The sequence below is a fragment of the Alternaria incomplexa genome, assembly GCF_024043165.1.
Source record: "Alternaria incomplexa strain BMP 0042 chromosome Unknown scaffold_12, whole genome shotgun sequence".
NCBI lineage: Eukaryota > Fungi > Ascomycota > Dothideomycetes > Pleosporales > Pleosporaceae > Alternaria > Alternaria incomplexa.
Genome location: NW_026249861.1, coordinates 425176 through 445479, shown reverse-complemented (window position 1 = coordinate 445479; position 20304 = coordinate 425176). Strand labels below are relative to the sequence as shown.

Below are 20304 nucleotides of genomic sequence, written 5' to 3'. Positions count from 1 at the left end.
GGCATCTTGTTATTATCATGGGCGATCGTGGATTCTGCGGCGTTGTGTTTTGTTGTTCGCGCAATACAGTTCAATTTCGGAGGCGTTTGGCGTAGAGTGGATTGTGCTGGTTTCCATTATATCACGGGTATCGTCGATGGATAGGATGTCACGAAGAACTGTGATTGTTAGTAGGATATTTGAAGCTTGCCGCGTCTTCACCGTTTCAGCCGTGGTCCATATAGTGCCACTGCGCTTCTCCGCCGCAAGGCATTCTTGTTCCACTCATCGACGATCCTAAACAGCAGCTCTTTCTACCGACGCCAGCTTCGACATCCCACTAGTGCGTCTTCTGTACATCATCGAATTCCTGTGTCTATAGTGTCAACAGCATGGGTTTCTTCAAGCGACTCTTCGGGGGGAAGTAGGACGCCGCCTCCCATTCACTTCGGTAAGGTATCCAGGACAGCCTACTAGTTCACTGCCAAATAAGCAGGTTCATATTCCGCATACGATGGATTCCCTGCATACGGAGGGTATCCTACATATGGAGGATATCCTGGATACGAAGAACCAAGACGCGGAAGGAACGCGTACGACTACGGTTACGACAGCGATGAGAGCTATGGTGGTTATCGATATGGTGCTGCTCGGCGACGATACCGCAACGAATCAGGAAGACGTGGTAGGTGGCATTCCGTGAAATGTTTCCGCATCCAGTATTGGATCAGTACTTCTTCTTCCATGCTCTCAGCAGTCACTATCCCTCAGTATGAGATCGTCATGGTTGTTTTTTTCTTCCTATACCCAACGTATTCTCACCAAGCACCATGGGACGAACGAAGAAGTATTGGGTACGCAAGCATGTCCCATCAATTTGGGAAGAGTGGAGTAACAGTCGGCGAGCTCATCAAATAGACCAGAGAGCGAAACACTCCAGGCCGCGCGAAGAGATGATGGGAATGCCAAATCGTACAATCTGCCATGTGGTAAGCAGAACCGATAGGAAAGAGCTGACTATGAGACAGACAACCCGGCCGGCGGTCCGCCAGGCTTCGTACCTGTTGGCAACAACAACAATAGGAACAACAATGGTAACCCTCCTGCCCCGCAGCGTGCTCATAACGCACCGAACCAAGCACCACCAGCTTGAGGTCCGAGACTTCAGGGCCAAGGCCAGGGCAATGCTCAACCGCCGCCACCGCCGCCACCGCCGCCGCCGCCGCAGCAGTAGCAGCAGCAACAGCAGCAGCGACCCGAGTTCCTACAGGTGCCCACTATGAACAACGCCCGCGACCCACAACCCGGAGAGGCGGATCCTCATGTGCAGCCAGGAGGGCGGACCGAGTTTGGTGAGCGGCCACGAGGGCAGAGCCGAAGCGAGTATGCTGATGCTGAACCCGCTGTTCCTGATGGCGGGCGGGGCGGAGGTGCGCCTGACAATGGACCGCCTCAGCACCCGTGGATGCCAGAGACGCGGTTCTATAATCAGCAGCAGACGCGAAGGAGAAGAAGATGATAATGATGATGACAAAATCTGTGATGGATATAGAATGAAGAGGATGGGTGATGAGAGCGGAAGGCGCGCTGAGCGCTCAAGCCGCTATGACTAGTATTCTTTGTAGTATGCATGTCGATATGTCTTCTTCGAAACGACTGCAATGCATCATGAAGAAGTACCCGAAAGCGCGCGTGGTGTGATGACAGTGACAAGACGTGAAAGAGTGAGAGTGAAGGAAGGTTGGTGCGGCGGCCACATGGGGAAGGTGTGGCCGCGGGCTTATCGATTAGGCCGCGCCCATCTCCAAAATTTCCACCAGCAGTCCGACACCAACAACACCAGCAACACCGCCGAACAACGCCCACGATGCCGAAACGAAAGCGCGAGACGACCGCTGCCTCCGGGAACCTTCCCCCTCCCGTGATCATGAACCCCGCGAAACAAGCCAAGTACTGCCAAAAGCGCCTCGACGATGTGCAAAAGCCGCTCCTCCAAGCTCTGCGCCATGCTTCACAGCTCGAGCGCCAGAAGTACAGTCGTAGAAAGAAGTATGCGACCAAGAAGGGACAGAAAGAGGCAGTGTTTCGATTGAACGCTGAGTACAATGTCCTCAAGGCGCTCAACTTGGAGCAGCTGGGCGACCAGCATTTGCGCAAAACTTTGTCACGGGTCAAAAGCTTGAAGGATGCGGAGCCGCTACAGGAATACATCTCGGGCATCAGAGAAGGAAGCAAGGATACCAGCACACTGAATGTCACCGCGAGAATGTTCAAAGTCGTACAGGTGAAGAAGGCCGTGGATCAGGTTATCGAGGACCTGAAGGGCATACTTGGGGTAGACAAAGCAAAGGACAACGAAAAGGTGGAGGAGATCGTTAAGGAATACACGACAGAGGAGATGAAGAAGCACAAGGAAGAGAAGATGGCGAGGAAGGCGCAGAGGGTGAAGGCTGCTGACAAGGACGACGTGGAGATGAAGGACGCGAGCGACGAGGCGGACGACCCGTATATGGCCTTCAGCGCGCGGATAGCTGAGCCATCCTCGGGAGAAGAAGACAACGAAGGCTCGGTATCCGGCGACGAGCGACCGCCTAGTATCGCGGACAGCGAAAGCGAACACGACCCTGACGCCGATCTGGAAGCTGCGAGCGACAGCGAGGACGAAACGGAAGAAGTTGCACAACCAGACGACACGAGCAACGACGAAGAAGAGAACAGCGACACCGTAGCCATCTCGCGATCAGTAGCCCCTGCCTCCGACGAGTCCGCCGAGTCAGCCTCAGACTCCGACTCCTCCTCTGACGAAGCCGCCATACCCACAAAGAAGACCAAAACCAAAGCCGTCCTTGAAAAGCCCACCTCCTCCGCCTTCCTCCCCGCCCTCAGCCACGCCGCCTACTTCTCCGGCTCCGAATCCGAAGCCTCCGACCTAGACGCCGACAACGCACCGCGCAAGAACCGACGCGGCCAACGCGCGCGCCAAAAGATCGCCGAAGCGAAATTCGGCGCCAAAGCCAAACATCTCGAGAAACAACAGCAGAATGTGAAATTCGATCCCAAACGAGGCGCCGTTGCCGGTGGCGACAAGCGACAACGACGAGGCAAGCCGCTGGGTGGCCGAGGCGTGCAGCAGAGTGGAAGTAATGCGGAGCCGTTGGGCAGGAAGGATGATAAGAAGGATAGGAAGATGGGGCTGGGTGTTAAGAGGGACGATAAGGGTGAGTTGCATCCTAGTTGGCAGGCGGCGAAGTTGGCGAAGGAGAGCAAGAAGTTGAAGATTGATCTTGGGGGTAAGGGGCCTGCGGCTGGGAAGAAGGTGGTGTTTGATTAGGTTAGATACCCCAGAAAAGTTGGCGCGAGTGGGTTGGTAATGAGAGGGCTGTTTCGTGCATGATACGTCGGAAGGTCGTTGGGATCTTGTTCGTGTAAAATGGGTGTCTAGCAGAGGTATCATTTAGCTTCGGTGTAGAGATGTCAAAGATTTCAATGAAGAGAAGGACGAGAAGCTGAGTCTTTTCGCATTACGCGACATGAACTAGCTATACTACGGTATACGTCTGCTTCAGCCATACCATCGTTTTCAACCCTCAATCCTAAGACCAATCATCGAACCCTTCATGCCAACGGTATGTTCGTCGATACGCAACCGCAAAACCCACCAAGGACCAGCTCACCGCATCACCGACACAATTGGGGGCAGTAGTCCTGACAAGTACCGCGATACCGTCCGTGCCGACCGTCTTCAACCAGATACCTCTTCATCCTGTTGAGGCATTCGTGGCGGCAGTAGGTTGTTCTGCAGCGATGGTTCTGGGGTACTGTTAGTCACTGCGAGGAGTAGAGGGCGCTGGGGAGTGGGGAGTGGTGGGCTTGACCCACTCTGAAGCAATCATCGCGCATCCTCTTACATTTTGTGCAGGGGAGGTCGGTTTTGTTGGCGAGGTCCTGGGGTTTGTTAGTATACACGGGTTAGACTAGGAGGGGGTGGAAGAGGGACTTACGGCGTCGATGTTGTCTTCGTCGGTGTTCTCTTCATCGGCGTCCTCGTCGCGAGACGAAACGGTCTGAGCGACACACTGGGGCGCAGCTCCACCGACACAGGTCTCGGTGGCTTCGCAGACCTTGGTGTTAACCCACTTGCGGCCATAGCAGCGTTGAATGATGTGCCGCTTGATCGGATCGAGGTAGGCGCACTGCTGAGTGCCTTCAAGACAGACCTGTTGCCTGGATGTAATCTCGTTGGCGGCGACAGCAGAGGTCTTGTCCTTGTCAGCGATCTCACCATCGATGGTCGCGAGGGTACAGTGAGGTGAAGGGTCTGAGGTACAGATGGCCCCGACGTTGCAGATCTCGACGTCAACCCAGTTGTGGTTGATGCAGCGCTTGATGGAGTGGCGGCCGAGAAGGATGATTGGGAGGATAGAGCACTTCTCGTCGCCGTTATGGCAGTCTCCAGCGACGGCAGATCCGGTGAGATCGTCGGAAACGCCAGTGATAACGGCGCCTGAGGCGATCTCGAGGAAGCCCATGAGGGCAAGGAGGAAGATCGCGAGGAGCTTCATGATGATATTGAAGTGTTTGAGGAACTTGAACGCGATCAAGAAAGTAGTGTAAGGGATGCGCAGAGTAGGATGTTGAGGAGAAGAGTTTTGAGAGAGATTGCGATACAACAAGCTACTGACTATAGGTATAAGAAGAATCTGCGGTAAAGTAGGCCGACCAAAGTCGAGGTGAAGGCGACGAAACACGTCAGAGGGTCGCGCGCTTTTGTCTAAAACTTGCTCATGGCTGCTGGCCCGTCTTGAGTCTGTCACTGTGGAAAAGGGTATTGAGAATTGATTAGCAAGGACCGCCCTCGGTGGCTGTGGAATGCCGCCTGATGTTCATCCATTCCGCCCTCGCGCTGACTTTGGACCATAATACGATGAAGCATTTCTTAAGGTTGCAAGGTCGCTTTTCAGACCAGTGTGCAGACTTTAGGTTCGTCCGACCAGCGTGTCGAGTTGTTTTGAGGCTGTTTCTTGTCGCTTTGGGATAATGGCGTGGTCGTTGTCGCATGGTCACGTGGTCAAAATGTTGCGTGTCGATCGGCTCCACCGCCATTGGCCGCGGCTCGCTTCTCCATCTCATGCTGTCGTTTCTTTGTTCGCACCACACCCGTCGTAATCATGTCACAGAATGGAACCTCCGGGGATTATGTCCGCGGGTATCCAAAAAGTCGTCACTACCTAGGTAAGGTTAGATGGTTCAAACACATGCAATATCCACGAAAGCGCAAGTGGCCGGTAGTCTGGGACGGGTGTGACCGCGGAACGTACTTGTGGTTCGAGGAGCAACGTCGACGGATTGGCCCCGATATGCCAACGCGCCGGCATCCCCTTGGGCGTTTTGCGGCAATAATACACTCAGCGGAGGACTTGGAGGAAGCAATACTCGATCATAGATGGATAGAGATGGTGTATTTTCCGCGCTGTGTTCATGTCACGAAGTTGGTAATCTTTCTCACAGCGTTGCATGCACGTTCCGCTGACCGAAAATCACAGCCGGATGCTAAGGGACATCACCGAAGCTCCACTGGAGTTTCGAAAATATATCCAGATGATATATCTTGGCGATCCCCTGCGCGAAGAGGCCCTAGAGATTACAGACGATGTGGTTGCAGCCATGGTTGAAGCGCTGCCGAATTTGAAGCATGTGCGCATCGATGGTGCCCCAAAAGTTTCCGACCTCACGCTTTCGGCGTTGCTGGAATGCGATGATATACGAACCATCACTCTGACCACCACTCGCGATCGACCAAACATCCTAAGGAGAAAGACGCTTGAGGACGGATCATGGCCACCGAAGCTTGTGTATCTCGAACTCAGTGGCCAGCAACTGCCCGCAAGCATTATTGACTACTTCGAATTTTGGACGAGCGAGAAGAAAGACATGAAAATTGAAAAGAGCCTAGAAATCGTCTACAGTTTTGGAGAGTACTACATCTTCTGGCGTGATGGGTTTCCGCGATGGTGCGAGAATTGGCGGTTCGACGAACGGGGCGCATGGGCTCCCTGGAATGACGCTGCACTGGGGCTTGATACAGACGAAGAGTCCGATGGTATCTGACGAGGGATCTGACGAGGGATCTGACGAGGGATCTGACGAGGAATTCGACTAGGAGTCTGATGGGAGATCTGATGAGGGATCTGACAATGTGTCCGACTAAATCGGCAGTGGCATGTAATGCAAGGAAATAACTGAACGAGCGGGCGCAATCTCCATCGATACTAAGTCAAACTCATGAACTCCTCGGCCGCCGATGTAGCTTTCTAAGCCTCTGTCTTTCAATATCGCATGTTGTCAGAGGCAACCGTGAAAGTTTTCGGTGGTTTACTTTGATGGGATAATCAGAGCGTTCAATACATACGTATCCCTGCGTAGCTGAGTTTTGTAGTATCGGACTCGCACTTTGCTTTTCATCGTCATCTCAGCCGGGTGGCGCAGCGCAACGCGTCGCGTCATTAAATGCCCCTGAACTGCGCCTCAAAACCATCGCTTAAGTGGGGCTGTCAGAGCCTAGCTCATCCGGGAGGGACCATCCGCGTGCCAAGTAAAGCTTAAAGAAGCTTGACATCCTGCGAAGGAATGCCGACCACCTCATCCAAAAGGCTGGTTTTGTTGGCGTTCGACATGCTCAGAATTGAATTCGATGGAATTGGAGCGGACGTGTTTGTAGCGACTTCTCGTTGCTGGCCATTGTGGCTGCTTTTTGCCGAATACGGAGAGAGCGGCACCGCCTCACCGCCTCACCGAGATTGCGCCACGTTTCAAAGGTCCGGCCGTTCGCATTTGCTACGCATCGTGGGCCATCTCGAACAGATCTAGCTGCAGATGTAGTGGACCGATTGATGCGTAAGAGGGGCATAAGTAGATCATTGAATAAATACCTCACCCCACCTCCATCCACATTGACAGTCCTCATACAACTTCCACTAACTTCTCACTCTACCTAACAGCCACAGCATACTCATCATGGGTTTCCTCAGCGAATTGATCTCCGACTTCACCAGCTCTGGCAAGCAAGATCAACAGCAACAGCAACAGCAGCAGTCAGGCTATGGCCAATACCCACCTCAACAACAGCAACAGGGTTACTCACAGTACCCTCCCCCACAGCACTCTCAGCAACCACCACCAGTCTCATCACCATGGTATGCTGAGTGGGATCAACGCGAGAACCGTTGGGTCTTTGTGAACCAGCAGAACGGCGAGCGAACTTTCCAGTACCCCGGACCCGGCTACGCGCAACAACAGGGCAACTACGGCGCTCCACCGCCACAAGGTGGATATGGTTACGGCCAGGATGGGTACAGCAATCAGGGCGCATACCAACAGAGCGCATACGACCCGACTCGCAGTGGTCAGCAGCAAGAAGAGAAGAGCGGCGGTAATGGCTGGAAGTACGCCGCAGCCGGTGTCGCAGGTGTTGCAGGCGGCGCACTGCTGATGCACGAGAGTGACAAGATCGGTACGTATCCCTCCACTCACCCAGCTTACCTACATCATCGCTAACACCCCATCGCAGAAGACGGCTGGGACAGCGCCAAAGCCAACGTATCCAACGGCGTCGACGAATTCGGAAACGACGTCAGCAACTTCCCCGAGAACGCAGCGGGCTGGACCGGCGAGCAAGTCGGACGCGCCGAGAACTTTGGCGACGATGTCGAGCAGAAATGGGATAACGGCGTCCAGGACGTGGAAGACTTCCCCGAAAACGCAGCGGAGTGGACGGGCGAGAAGGTTCAGGCTGTGGAGGATATACCGCAGGATATCGAGAACAGGTGGGATAATATGACGGAGGGTGTGGAGCAGTTTGGTGATAATATGGAGAATGCGTATGATGAGGGGAGGGACGAGCAGAGGTATGATGATGAATACTGAGATGGATGAAGTATGGAAGGGATGATAGGAAAGGAATGCGAAGCTAATCAATAAGAGGTCCAATGTTGATCAACAAATTGGACCGTGTTCGTTGCAATGCACATTGTTGTAAGGTCAACCCCAAGGCAGAATTCTCCAATCCGACACATAGACTGTACGAAGTAAAAGCGACTGTAGAGCCGAGTACAAGAGCAAGGAAAAGAACAAGTCAATCTTTCGTTGTCGAAGTAACCGTTCGTGGCGTTGGTAGCGAACTCGGGTCCAGGCACCATTGGCAAAGATGCAACGTCGCAACTTGTGCCCGGCGTAGTCGCTATGACGACGTCAGGATCTGCCTAGACTCCACTCCAATACACTGCAGCACCAAGTGTATCCGCGCGAATGATGTCTGCGCATTCTTCCTTCATCGCATGCGCTGCACAGGCTTGGCGGTGGGGTTGAGGTCGTAGAAGTCGGACGTGGGATGCCTGACGGAGGCGCAGTCGTGCGATCAAGCATGTCTTACTCGGGTCCCGTTCCGGCGTACAGGTGGAGTAACGCGGTGAAAGCTACCCCGCCCGGCTTTATCGTGGTTGTATATAGTAGTCGTGGGCTGCAAGCCTTGCGCTTCATATCGCAATCATCCTTCCACTCCGACCTCTACCCTTTCCAAGTTATCTATCACATCTCCATCTCAACGCTACTGTATACGATACAGCCATGAGCTCGTCGATCCTGTCCAAGGCCTTGCAAGCCACATCCCTCCTGGCATCGACAACCCTGGTCGCTCTCTCGATTGCAACGGTCGCCCTCGTCACACACTACAGCGAGTCGATGGACGCCAGCTATCCAGAAGGCAGTTACACGTATTACGGACCCGTCGGCTCACCCGCACGCAGGGCGTACTGGGAGGAGTATGACGCCGGAAACAGAGACTTCAACAAAGTCTACATGCAATATGTGACGAGCAACGACATCTGGGTCTTGGTGAGCGGTTGTGTTGGGTTGGTTGCCGGAGTCGTGGGATGGCTGACGGTGGCGTTCATGATGATGAAGGAGAAGGTATGCCTAACTACCTCCAACCTCTAGAGGCCCTGCTGACAACTGCTCCAGAACCCCAAGACCGCTGGCTCACGCTTCCCCTGGGTACTAGCCTGCTCAATCTTCTTCGGCCTCGCCGCATTCGCCATGTCACTTACATCCACCATCATAACCTTCGAGACCAAGAAACGTCTGGAACGCGAGGCCTGCGTACCAAGTGCTGCATACTCGTATTACAACCCGTATTTCGACTGCACGCGCGAACTAGCTGCTTGCAGTATATTCGAGATGCTTTCCAGGGGATACGATGATCACAGCCAACAAATATGCAGTGAAGCGCAGGCGAGCAGGAGGATGTTGATTCCCACTTTGGTCTGCGCGGTGGTGCTCGTCAGCACGTGGATTGCGCAGGCTGTTGTGAGTAAGAAGGGAGCTGATGCTGAGGCCGACAGGAGGGTACAGGACTTGCAGGAGCAGGAACAGACAGAGTAAGCGGCTGGAAATAGTGTATGAGCGTATGGAATATGGTATCAGGGAAAAGGTGCAAGGTGCTGCGCATTTGAGAGCCATCCGTGGCCTGCTAACTGCAAACGAGGGTCGGACGTGCGCGACGGCTAGTATATAGACTATGACGAGATCGTGACAATGAATCGTTTAAGCGTCTCCAAACACGATCCAAAGAGCCAACAATATATAGCCTGATAATGACGTTTGACCTTTGTGGTTTCGTAATAGTCTAAGCTCCTCGATGACCTTTTTCCACGCTGATGTGTGTCGTGCACAATATGTGATGGCCGTCTTTACTCTTTCTTGATCGAACATCTTCCAGGATCGCCTTGTCGCTCTCATGGTCCCCTGGAATCGTAGTCATGGAGGGCCGTCTCGCGCTTCGGCCCGCCATGCCTTCGGTTATAGCTCTGGGGTCGAGATGCCTATGGTACGTTGGTAGATGAAAGCTCTGGAATCTAGTTGAAGCCGATTTGTCATTCGATGACTTGGGGAGAACGTGAATGAGAAGGCTGTCGAAAGATTTGCGCAGCGGCGGTAGGTTGGCAACCACGATGCCCACGGAAACTTCCGTCATCGACCAAATAGAAAGTGTAACCGACTCGTAGTAAGCCTCTTTCATACCCTGAAGCCGCTGGAAATCCCAAAGCTTCATGACGGATATGGCTGTACACCTGTTGCTCGTTAGTCTTTGCTCTTGGCTATCATGGAGTCGAGGGAATTACACTAAAGACATAAGAAAGACAGCCCGCACACTCCACTGCGTACGGTTACTGAGCCGGAAAGACCGGAGATATGCGATCGGTGCTGTCGCATACACCAAGTCCGTGATGATGTTGGAAATGGCTTGGGTATATGCAATACCTATCCGCACTACCGGCGACCAGCACTCTTTGTCGGTAATACGTATGTCCCATCTCGACGCGAGAGGACGACAAAGACCAAAGTGCTGTATCACGGGTAGTAGGAAATTGAAGATAGTGACGAAAACGATCGTCGCCTGTCGGAGCCGATTGATGTCAGCGCTTGGGTCATGTCAAATATAGTCGTAGTGCACTCACCCATATGACCCAACGGTATCCCTTTGAGAAATTGAGTGCCAGGAGGTATGTGCAAATGGAAAGCTTCACAATCCACATAGCATAAACATTGAGGAGCTGGCTCGCAAAGACGAGACGGTTCTGGTAGACCATCTTCTCCAGTGTATTCGGCTGCCAAAACGGATCGCTCAAAAGACGGCCCGCACCGTGAAAGGCGGAAACGATGGAAACGGCCATAGCGGAGTTGTTCATCGCCTGTACGAGTTGGTTAGCTACGCATGAACTTCGACCTAGGCTTTTTGCTCACTTACTGCTCCGAGAATCATCAACCAGTCGCTCGCTCGCATCCACGGAGATGCTTTGAACCTGATCGTTATTCGCCAACCAGCGAAAACGGTGCTAAACATAACCATGCAGATCGAGACAACAATGAGTTCGAGGTGCGTCGTAGGTAGGTTCTCGGCGCCTTCCATCTTGGTGGCCTATCTGGCACCCGATGCACAGCAGTGAGATCGAAGAATGGAAAATGAAAGCCAACTTCAGCCACATAACGAAACAAGAGAATCATTGTCAAGAGTTCAAGATTACGGACATGTGTCTTTCTCTGCCTAGAAGCATGCATGCCCCAACTGTTCTTCCTATGTAAACCTTGTCAGCGATTTATCCGTCGCATGCTGAGTACTGGTTCATTGAGGCACAGTACCTCTTGATATGATAGCAGTAATCTCTATCATACGTAAGCCTTCGCCCCGGCCAATTTGTTCGCCTTTTCTTGGCGCGTATGGTGTTTGTCGACTGTTTCTCAGTGGCCACAGGACATTTGCCGGGCCAGGCACTCCAGGGGAGCAGACATCTCGGATATTTTTACCGTTACTTGTGGGTAGGCCATGTCGATACCAAGACACGCATAGCCCGCATATGCATGGCAGGTACCGATGTCAATCGCTGTGTTGGCACCTGCGTGAGTCCGAGGACGTGTGCGTTGGGAAAAGAGTTCGATTTCTACATTACACCCGGCGGCTGATGATTGCGTTCTTCTCTTAACTTTCGCCATACGACTGCTAGAGGTGGCATCGATGGAGCTGCATCAAGGCAAGGAAGACATCTGCCGGAAGATAGTGTTTTGGGTGAGGCGCATGCGACCTCGGAAGGCTGGTTCTCGCGGAGGAAGACGCGCCGCCGCCGCCGCTTGGCGCCCCACACGTTAACTCTTCGTGATTTGCTCGGCAGGCGCCAAAGTGGGGTTCCTCTGGAAACACGCATCGGAGGGATGCACGATCAGCATTACAACATCAAATGGAGGTCGACACCGGGATGAATACCATGCGAATGCATTTGTTGATACTGGAAACTTGTCGGTCCAGAACGACTCGGATGCAACACACCGCTTGTCACGTGCAGACCGGGTTCAATGATGTTGAGAGCTCTAACCGTCACCCTGGCTAAATCATGGTACTGCTGAGCATTTAATTGTCTCGATGCCCCGGTAAGAGTTGATTCAGTATCGACTCCACCGTCGCTGAGCCTGACGAATCACGACGATGCCGTTGCTCAAGTTCAGCTCGCTCGTCGGTCTCATCGGCTTTCTTTCAACAGCCGCAGCGGCGGTAGTGAGCGCTCGGCAGACATCCTCGGAGCCAGGAACTTACGATTACATTGTAGTGGGCGGGGGGCTGAGCGGGCTCGTCGTTGCCAATCGCTTGACTGAAGATGCAGACGGTAAGCACCACGCGCCTCTCAGCAGAATGATTCACCTGACTAACAGCGTCAAGTCTCAGTTCTGGTCATTGAGAATGGCGTCATCGACAACAGACCCACGACAAGCGTGCCTTACTTTGCCAACATCAACGCTGAGAACTATTACCCCATTACGTCTGCGCCAGAGCCTTTCATGCAGAACAAGACCTGGATGGTGCATGTAGGTAATGTTGTTGGTGGTGGCTCAGTGGTCAACGGAATGCAATGGGATAGAGGTTCCGATGCAGACTACGATGCATGGGAGCAGTTAGGGAATCCGGGATGGGGCTATGAAGGCCTCGCGAAGTACTTCAAGAAGTCTACTCATTTTGATGGCCCCTCGGAAGCAGTTCGCCAGCACTTCAATATGACATTTGATGCCAATGCGTATGTGCTCATACAGGGTTTAGCTGGGTGATAGCTAATCTGTACATAGGTATGGTGACGGTCCAGTCAAAGTATCGATACCGAACTACCAGTACGAGGATTACGTCGACATCATGGCCTCTTTTGTGACCAGGACCGACATACCGCACTCACCGGAAGGTCTCATTAGACCGATTGGCACGTTCTGGACGCCAAACTCCATCGATAATTCCACCAAGCAGCGAAGCCATGCTCGCAGAGCCTACTACGACCCAGTTCAATCACGAAGCAACTTGCATCTTATGACCAATACACACGTGGACGAGATTCTTTTCAAAAACGGTACTACGCTCGCGGCAAGTGGTGTCAAGTATACATCGAACACCGGATCCTTAACCGCATCTGTCTTCGCAAAGAAAGAAGTCATACTTGCAGCCGGGAGCGTCTTTACACCGCATCTGCTCATGCTGTCAGGCATCGGTCCAAAGGATGACCTATCCGCTGCCGGAATCGCTGTGAAGAAAGACCTTCCGGCAGTTGGTTCGAACTTCCAGGATCACCAAGCCTTGTACATGCAGTTCAACCTCTCCAATCAGTCCATCCCTAATCCCGACATGCTCGTCACAAAACCCGACCCAGTCTTCAACGCCACAGCTGCCGATCTGTACGAAGCTAATCGTACGGGTCCATGGACCTTTGGACGAGGCAATGCTGTACTCTTTCTTGCATTCAAGGATTTCTCGGACAAGTACGCCAACATAACCGCTCTCATCTCTGAGCAAAATGCCACTACCTATCTACCACAACGCTATTCGAAGATCGATACCTTGCTGAAGGGCTTCATTGCACAGCGCAAGATTCTCATCGAACACTACCTTTCCGACGACGCGGCCACGGGTGAATACCCGATCCAACCCTGGGGTCGGGCAGCTACTGCAGTACAGAAACCTCTCTCGCGTGGTATGTTGACCCTCAACACCACGCATCCATCAGCAAATCCGATCGTCGTCCGGAACGCATTCCAGAACCCAGTCGATAAATTAGTGCTTGGTGAGCTCGTGCGCTGGAACAGGAAGCATTGGACCACCGCACCCCCGCTGCAGCGCTATGCGCCCGTCGAAGCCGTGCCGGGCGCGCAGTTTCAGACCGACGATGAGATTTTTGACGCGAGCATCAAGGCGACTGCTTTGAATCCGACGTATGCGCATTCGAGCGGCGCATGTGCGCTGATGCCAGAAGAGTTGGGTGGATGTGTGGACCCGCAGTTGAGAGTATATGGCGTGGAAGGATTGAGGGTGGTGGACGCGTCGATCTTGCCGTTGATACCGGCGGCGCACCTGCAGGCAACGATGTATGCTGTCGCAGAGAAGGCTGCGGATATCATCAAAGGAGTTTGATCAAAGTTCTTTTTAAGAGAAATCCGATGTCGCGATGCTTGCCATAGAACAGGGATGGTGCGCGCATCTGACGGTCTTCAGGACTGGCCGGTGCGTCGCGCCTGGCCGCTGGACGCCTGGCTGGGGGCGGCAGATGGATGCCTGGAGCGCGCCACAGCCGCATTGCTCTGCATGCGTTGCCTCGACACTGCTACTCACATCATTCCATAGTCGAAGATATCCCTAAATAATTCCGTCCCCTTTTTACGTGTCCGTAGTCTTACCATGGGGCTGTCCTCAAGCACCATCGGCCCACCGGTTGATCCCTTGTACGTGTTTACAGGGCAAGGTGATGAACACTAGCATCACTTTGAACAAAGTACTGATGCAAGTCATTAGGCCAGGTGCTGGGCCTGTTATTGGACGAACTGTATATCCATTCAGAAAACGTCTTGAACGGGCTGCGCAAACTTTTTGAAGCAAAATCAACATGCGATTACGAAGGCGGGCCTCCATGTAAGGTAGTCCGCTCACAACAGGGTCGCTTGCTCACTAAAGCAGATTGGACGGTTGATACCTTCGTTCGCTACCTGGTCCAACGGAATCCCGATGTGCCCCACGAAATCAAGAGGGCCGGACCACTGCTTTACCGGATATTGGTACATTACGGATCATTCCCGTTCCCCGTCGATGAAGACAAACGTATGACAAGCGGCACCTTCCTTCGCGGCATTTATATGCTGTCTAAAAACAATCATCGCGTTCTCTCGCACGAAGTTTCCAGGTGGCAGGGCGGTGAGCCAGTCACCAGAGAAAGAGGCCCAGTAGATGACGTGCGAATATTGTTTCGGAGCATGGCTACTGGTAACTCGCGCACATTCCGAAATCCTGGTCTCCGTTCGGAGGATGACGACGAGGACCTCATCGATGTTCTGTTCAGGCTGGGTGAGAAAATTCGCCAGCGGTGGTCTCCCAAATACGGCTTCATGCGTAAAGACGTTGTGCCAGCTGCCTCTCGACTTCCCAGTTCGTACTCGAGAAACTTGGAAGGGTCTGTGTCAGTACACGACTTGGAGAACTTGTTCGATCTCATTGTTTCCTTGTTCAACAGACTGTTCGGGACTGCTGGACGGCCGCTAAACCAGGCCGTCGTTGGATGCATCATCAAGGGCTTTAGACGAAGTTCGGGAGATATGGCGTCCGTCGATTGGCCAGCGTTTCGTGACACTGTTCTGTCCTCAGTCGTAAGGCAATTCCTACCATCCCGAATTTGTACAAGCGCTCACCAAATCCTAGCCCAATTTGCTTTCGGTACTAGAGGCATTCATCGAGCAGAGCTTCCGCATCAGCCATGGTTTTTGGCACGGGCTGCCATACTCACTGGCCATGACAGTAGGTGGACCTAGCCTGCAAGTGGATACACAAGGGAAACTGATCCACGATAGGGCGTCTACAACGAGGTTGCGACAACCAAAATCATCGCTGTAGAGCAGCTCGCGCAACTGTTCCTAATCATGTCTGACGAACATAGCCTGGCGCCAAACATTCAAGCCATTGATGTGCAATTGCAACCTGGCAGCACTGATTTCCAGGCCGACATGCGGCTCATCACCAAAATCGCGACGATCTTACGAGCGCCGGATCACCTACTAATCGTGCAAGCCAAGGAAGATATATCGGAAGCTGCGCATCAATCGACCACGATTTGCGTGTACACAGGCGCGCTTGGAGAACGTCAAATTAACAACTTAGATCCTCCTTGGGTTCGGTTCATTAGACCTAGGGAGAAGTACTCGATTTTTGGAGTTTCCCCTGTACATCGTGTCTTCCAGAAGGGAACGAATGATCCAGAAAATACATTAGAGATACTGGCGGAGCAGGATGGCGTGAAGATTACCGCTGGAGCCCTGAGTCTTGCTTTCAGCGATGCACTGCGTGGTGTAGAGATCAATGCAGGCTCGATGGTTTTCGAAGGCAAAGTCGTCGCACTTGAGATCTGGAAGGTGGGATATGAAGAATGACCTTGGAAAACACCTTGAAGACGTACGGGAGCAAATGGACATAGGAAGAACAAGCCTCTTCGCGTCGCTGAAAGCTTTCCGAGCGGGGCAGGGCACTAACCGTATGTGGCGTAGCCCAATGCAAACTTCGAGTGAAAATGTTTCCGACCCTCTGGTTTCCCCCGCACCACCAATCCGCTACGAGCAAAATGACGTGCTCCGTGGCAAGCTGTGCGAAATGCGCCAGAAGTGTAATGATCGCTGACTCGCCTGCGAATTATGGGTATCGCGCTCGTGCTCAGTCGAGAAGTACCTAAGCTTCGCCATGAAAAGCTTCCATGCGCCAGCTCTGAGCTTCAGCACTTACATCGCATCGCATCACCGCGGTAGGCCTCGCTCCAAACATGACGACCACCGACCCTGAGAAAGATCCTCATGATGTCGCGGCGGCATCGCCTGAATCCCTGGACCGGATACCTTCCCACCTCGTCAATGAAGACCGCCTCCGACGATCTCTCAGTGCCAGGCAGGTGCAAATGATAGCCATCGGAGGCACGATCGGAACTGGACTCTTTCTCGGAACTGGCAAAGCTCTCGCAACTGGCGGACCAGCTTCGCTACTCATCTGCTACTCGATCGTCGGCTTCATCGTCTTCTGCACTATGCTATCTCTTGGCGAAATGGCTGCCTTCGTCCCCGTCGCAGGCTCCTTCTGCACATTCGCCGGTCGCTATGTGGACGATGCATTTGGTTTTGCCTTGACATGGAATTACTGGTTCAACGATGCTGTCAGCACGGCGGCCGATCTTGTCGCTTTGCAGTTGCTGATACAATACTGGAGCGATAGCGTCCCATGGTATGCTGTTGGCATAGCCGTATGGGTGTTGATCGTGTTGGCGAACATCATCAACGTCAAGGCCTATGGCGAGCTGGAATATTGGTTGAGTCTTTTGAAGGTGGTGACCATCGTCATCTTCATCATCCTGAGCATCGCAGTCAATGCTGGTGCCAATACCGACCATGGATATATTGGAGGCAAATTCTGGACCGCTGGAGATGCGCCGTTTGTCGGTGGCATTGGAGGCTTTGCATCCGTTTTCGTGACTGCATCGTTCGCCTACGGTGGAACTGAGTCCATCGCAATTACAGCCGGAGAGACGCGCGATCCAGCACGCGTGCTTCCAAAGGTCGTGAAGAACGTCTTTTGGCGCATCTTGCTCTTTTACATCCTCACGGCTATCATGATTGGATTCAACATACCGTACGATTATCCCGGTCTCTCCACGAAGTCATCGCGTACATCGCCTTTCACCATCGCATTCCAAATGGCCGGTTCGAAAGCGGCTGGATCGTTCGTCAACGCAGTGGTCCTCACCAGTGTCATATCGGCAGGCAACCATGCCCTCTACGCCGGCTCGCGCTTGCTCTACACACTCGGAGCGAACGGACATGCGCCCAAAGTCTTCACGAAGTTGACGCGATACCAAGTTCCGTGGATCGCAGTGTTGACGACTAGCTTGGTGTCCATTGTCCTATTCTCCCTTTCTTTTGTCGGATCGGGTCAGCTATGGACATGGCTGCAGAACATCGTGGGCGTCTCGAACCAACTGAGTTGGATATGCATCGGCATCTCTTCGCTGCGTTTCCGCGCAGGTCTCAAAGCCCAAGGAAAAGAACACCTGCTACCCTTCCGAAACTGGATGTACCCTTGGGGCCCTTACATCTGCGTCTTCCTAAACATCTTTATTGTGCTAGTGCAGGGATGGTCGTCATTCAGCCCCAAGTTTGCCGCCGTGGATTTCGTTAGCTTCTACCTGGAACTTCCTATCTTCCTATTGATGATTGTCGGCTGGAAACTTCTGAAGAAGACCAAGTTTAGGAAAGCGAGCGAAATGGATCTTGAGACCGATGTCTATACCAAAGAAGATATGGAGCCGGTTGATAAGGGATGGAAAGGAAGGAGCAAGAGAATTGGCACCTGGTTTTGCTTTTGAGGACCCATCTTGCGCGCCAGTATTATATCGGACCTGGCGTTTTGGCTATGCTATACATACATACGAAGAAGATTCCCGTTTGCCCAAATTCCACAGGATGCATCCAGAGGCGTTCTCTGTATCTCGTGTTCATGCGCTAACAAGACGAGTCCCAGCAAATGTATTTTGACTGTGTCTGTCTAACCTACAAACGGACGCACCGCTGCGCTACGTCCAGGTGTAGTACCAACTCGATATAATTGGAGAAGCGTGCGAGCAAGGGTTCATGTGTCGTCGAAGGCTTCTTGCAGTGTACGCCTCGGCTGGCGCGTAGCCAGCAGACTGAAAAATATTCCAGCATCCACAGCAATTTGGGGCCGAAGGATGAGCTCAGGGACACGGGCTTTACCTGCATCAGCTCGACATTGAGACGTCCAAGTGTCGCAAGGCATCGCTGCGCAATTTCACTGAGGGACAACTGCCGGCAGCCCTATACCGACCGGCAAGTTTTGCCCGCGCATTGAGATCTCTATTGCAACGAATTCCAGATCGCTGCATGCAGGATCCGGGTTTAGGAGGCTCCCAGCCCAGCCACGACGGAACGCCTGCTTGGCGGGCGCCAACCATGCCACGGTTGGACTAAGTCGCACTTTATCCGCCTCTCAAACCCCCGGCCCAACGCTGCCCGTGCTCGAAGGCTACGCCCCGCATATCCCCTAAACCTCAATTGTGTTCCTGTGCCTCATGCACCCACTCACAGCCGTCGAACATGACCAGGATGTCGTGATAGTCGGTCGTACTTAAAATGACACGATGGTTGGGGTCCAAAAGACAAAACCCACTTTGCGACGAGGTCGCGGACCTTGAGAGCGTCTCTGTCGCTCTTCCTCCACCGACTTGAGCAGTGCTGTGCTGGGTGCTCCGTGCCATACGACCCTCGCTATCTATCGCCATGTTTTCTTTCCTCTTGCGAATGGTCTCTATCAATGTCGCTGCTGCGGCACTGATACATGCCCCAATGCCTGCACCCACAGCTCCTGCAATGCTCCCAAGGCAAGGCCCTGCAAATGGCATCGTGGTTATGGGATATGAGCTCATCGGCACGCAAGACGATAACCCGGTCTGTAAGTACACTGGCATGCGCGCTCGATCTCGAGATGCGCTTATCTGACCTGGCAATAGGGTCGATCAAGACTTTCCCTCAGTCCGACGGCTACCTTTTTACAACAGGCAGCCTGTATCAATCGTGCAAAGCGTCATCCGCTTTCGAGGTTGATGGAATCACCACGACCTCCCCTTTACCGAAGACAGGTTGTGACGCATGGACAAGCTGCTCACATACAACGGTGTATGGGTCTGGAGGCGTAACTAGTACCTGGTGAGCTGAGCTGCATGTCTTGCGCGTAGACTCGACCATGTTGACCAGCTGAACAGCGATGGAGATTATGGGCTTTGCTACTCGGACATCATGTTCACCACTTTTGGCGCATCCGACGGGTACACGCGTATCTACTGCGATTGGACAGGCAGCCATGCGTTGATGTCGACGACACTGTACCAAGCGCTTCCGGCCAATGGTACGTGACATTGCGCAAATGCTATATTTGACTTATTACTAATGTGTTGTAGTGGACTCAACGTCAGTCGCGTCCCAACAGGCAGCCTCCAGTATACCTGCATCGAATAGCAACCCGTCCATCTCGGCACCTACCCCGTCCCCAACTTCGAGCCCGGCCGGCGAGCAGGATCAACCCCCTGGCGGTAGCAGTCGTTTAAACAACACATCCGTGATCGCTGGAAGCGTCGTCGGAGGGCTTGCGGTCATCGCATTCGCTGGTGTCGCCATCTTATACATCCTCAAGCGCTCCAAGCGCCACTCCGCGGGTACTCCAGTCCCATCGAGCGATGGTGATTCTATGGATCCGTATGGCACGCCAGAAATGACCAGGAACGGATACCCTGAGGCGCAAGCTTATACGCACGCGGCGACAAAATACGGACACACCATAAATGGAGGCGAACTTGATGGGCAGCATGGCACCGCCGAATTGGGTGGCGTCTTGGTTCACGAAGTAGAGGGCCGTCGATGAGGAAGGAAAGCAGGAGGAAGCGCAGAAAAGGCCACAAAAGTGGCCAACGGGGCAGCGGTGTAGTATTACGCTGTATATGCGACTGCGTCGGCAGTAATGCATCGTCTGGTTGGCTCACGTACCGCTGCTAGTTCACGACCCAAGACCATAGGGGTAAGACGTTCAGCCAATGTCTCGAGACGAAGTCGCCCCATGGAAATGAATGCCAGCGCACCTACCGGTCACACGAAGCATGCACTCCTTACTTTGAGTCTATGTTCGACAGTCAGCAAGGCAGCATCTGCGCACTGCGA

General features: G+C 53.2%; 9 protein-coding genes across 9 annotated transcripts; 8 read left to right on the top strand and 1 right to left on the bottom strand.

The window, feature by feature from the left end:
* Positions 1-1846: 1846 nt before the first annotated feature.
* Positions 1847-3310, top strand: J4E90_008036 (uncharacterized protein; the record flags this gene model as incomplete). The annotated part of the gene is made up of 1 exon (XM_051437566.1): positions 1847-3310. One exon carries the CDS (start codon positions 1847-1849, stop codon positions 3308-3310), a length of 1464 nt encoding a protein of 487 aa, XP_051288377.1.
* Positions 3311-3953: 643 nt separating this feature from the next.
* J4E90_008035 (uncharacterized protein) lies at positions 3954-4541 on the bottom strand (the record flags this gene model as incomplete). The annotated part of the gene is made up of 1 exon (XM_051437565.1): positions 3954-4541. The coding sequence occupies one exon, from the start codon at positions 4539-4541 to the stop codon at positions 3954-3956; it is 588 nt and encodes a 195-aa protein (XP_051288376.1).
* Positions 4542-5577: 1036 nt separating this feature from the next.
* On the top strand, positions 5578-6087 carry J4E90_008034 (uncharacterized protein; the record flags this gene model as incomplete). Its single annotated transcript, XM_051437564.1, has 1 exon — positions 5578-6087. The coding sequence occupies one exon, from the start codon at positions 5578-5580 to the stop codon at positions 6085-6087; it is 510 nt and encodes a 169-aa protein (XP_051288375.1).
* A 906-nt stretch (positions 6088-6993) lies between these two features.
* J4E90_008033 (uncharacterized protein) lies at positions 6994-7902 on the top strand (the record flags this gene model as incomplete). The annotated part of the gene is made up of 2 exons (XM_051437563.1): positions 6994-7489; positions 7547-7902. 2 exons carry the CDS (start codon positions 6994-6996, stop codon positions 7900-7902), a joined length of 852 nt encoding a protein of 283 aa, XP_051288374.1.
* Positions 7903-8601: 699 nt separating this feature from the next.
* J4E90_008032 (uncharacterized protein) lies at positions 8602-9414 on the top strand (the record flags this gene model as incomplete). The annotated part of the gene is made up of 2 exons (XM_051437562.1): positions 8602-8868; positions 8995-9414. The coding sequence occupies 2 exons, from the start codon at positions 8602-8604 to the stop codon at positions 9412-9414; spliced, it is 687 nt and encodes a 228-aa protein (XP_051288373.1).
* Positions 9415-12010: 2596 nt separating this feature from the next.
* Positions 12011-13969, top strand: J4E90_008031 (uncharacterized protein; the record flags this gene model as incomplete). Its single annotated transcript, XM_051437561.1, has 3 exons — positions 12011-12188; positions 12242-12593; positions 12643-13969. The coding sequence occupies 3 exons, from the start codon at positions 12011-12013 to the stop codon at positions 13967-13969; spliced, it is 1857 nt and encodes a 618-aa protein (XP_051288372.1).
* A 1365-nt stretch (positions 13970-15334) lies between these two features.
* Positions 15335-15969, top strand: J4E90_008030 (uncharacterized protein; the record flags this gene model as incomplete). The annotated part of the gene is made up of 2 exons (XM_051437560.1): positions 15335-15340; positions 15394-15969. 2 exons carry the CDS (start codon positions 15335-15337, stop codon positions 15967-15969), a joined length of 582 nt encoding a protein of 193 aa, XP_051288371.1.
* A 383-nt stretch (positions 15970-16352) lies between these two features.
* On the top strand, positions 16353-17942 carry J4E90_008029 (uncharacterized protein; the record flags this gene model as incomplete). Its single annotated transcript, XM_051437559.1, has 1 exon — positions 16353-17942. One exon carries the CDS (start codon positions 16353-16355, stop codon positions 17940-17942), a length of 1590 nt encoding a protein of 529 aa, XP_051288370.1.
* A 1447-nt stretch (positions 17943-19389) lies between these two features.
* On the top strand, positions 19390-20011 carry J4E90_008028 (uncharacterized protein; the record flags this gene model as incomplete). The annotated part of the gene is made up of 2 exons (XM_051437558.1): positions 19390-19498; positions 19551-20011. 2 exons carry the CDS (start codon positions 19390-19392, stop codon positions 20009-20011), a joined length of 570 nt encoding a protein of 189 aa, XP_051288369.1.
* Between the last annotated feature and the right edge of the window lie 293 nt (positions 20012-20304).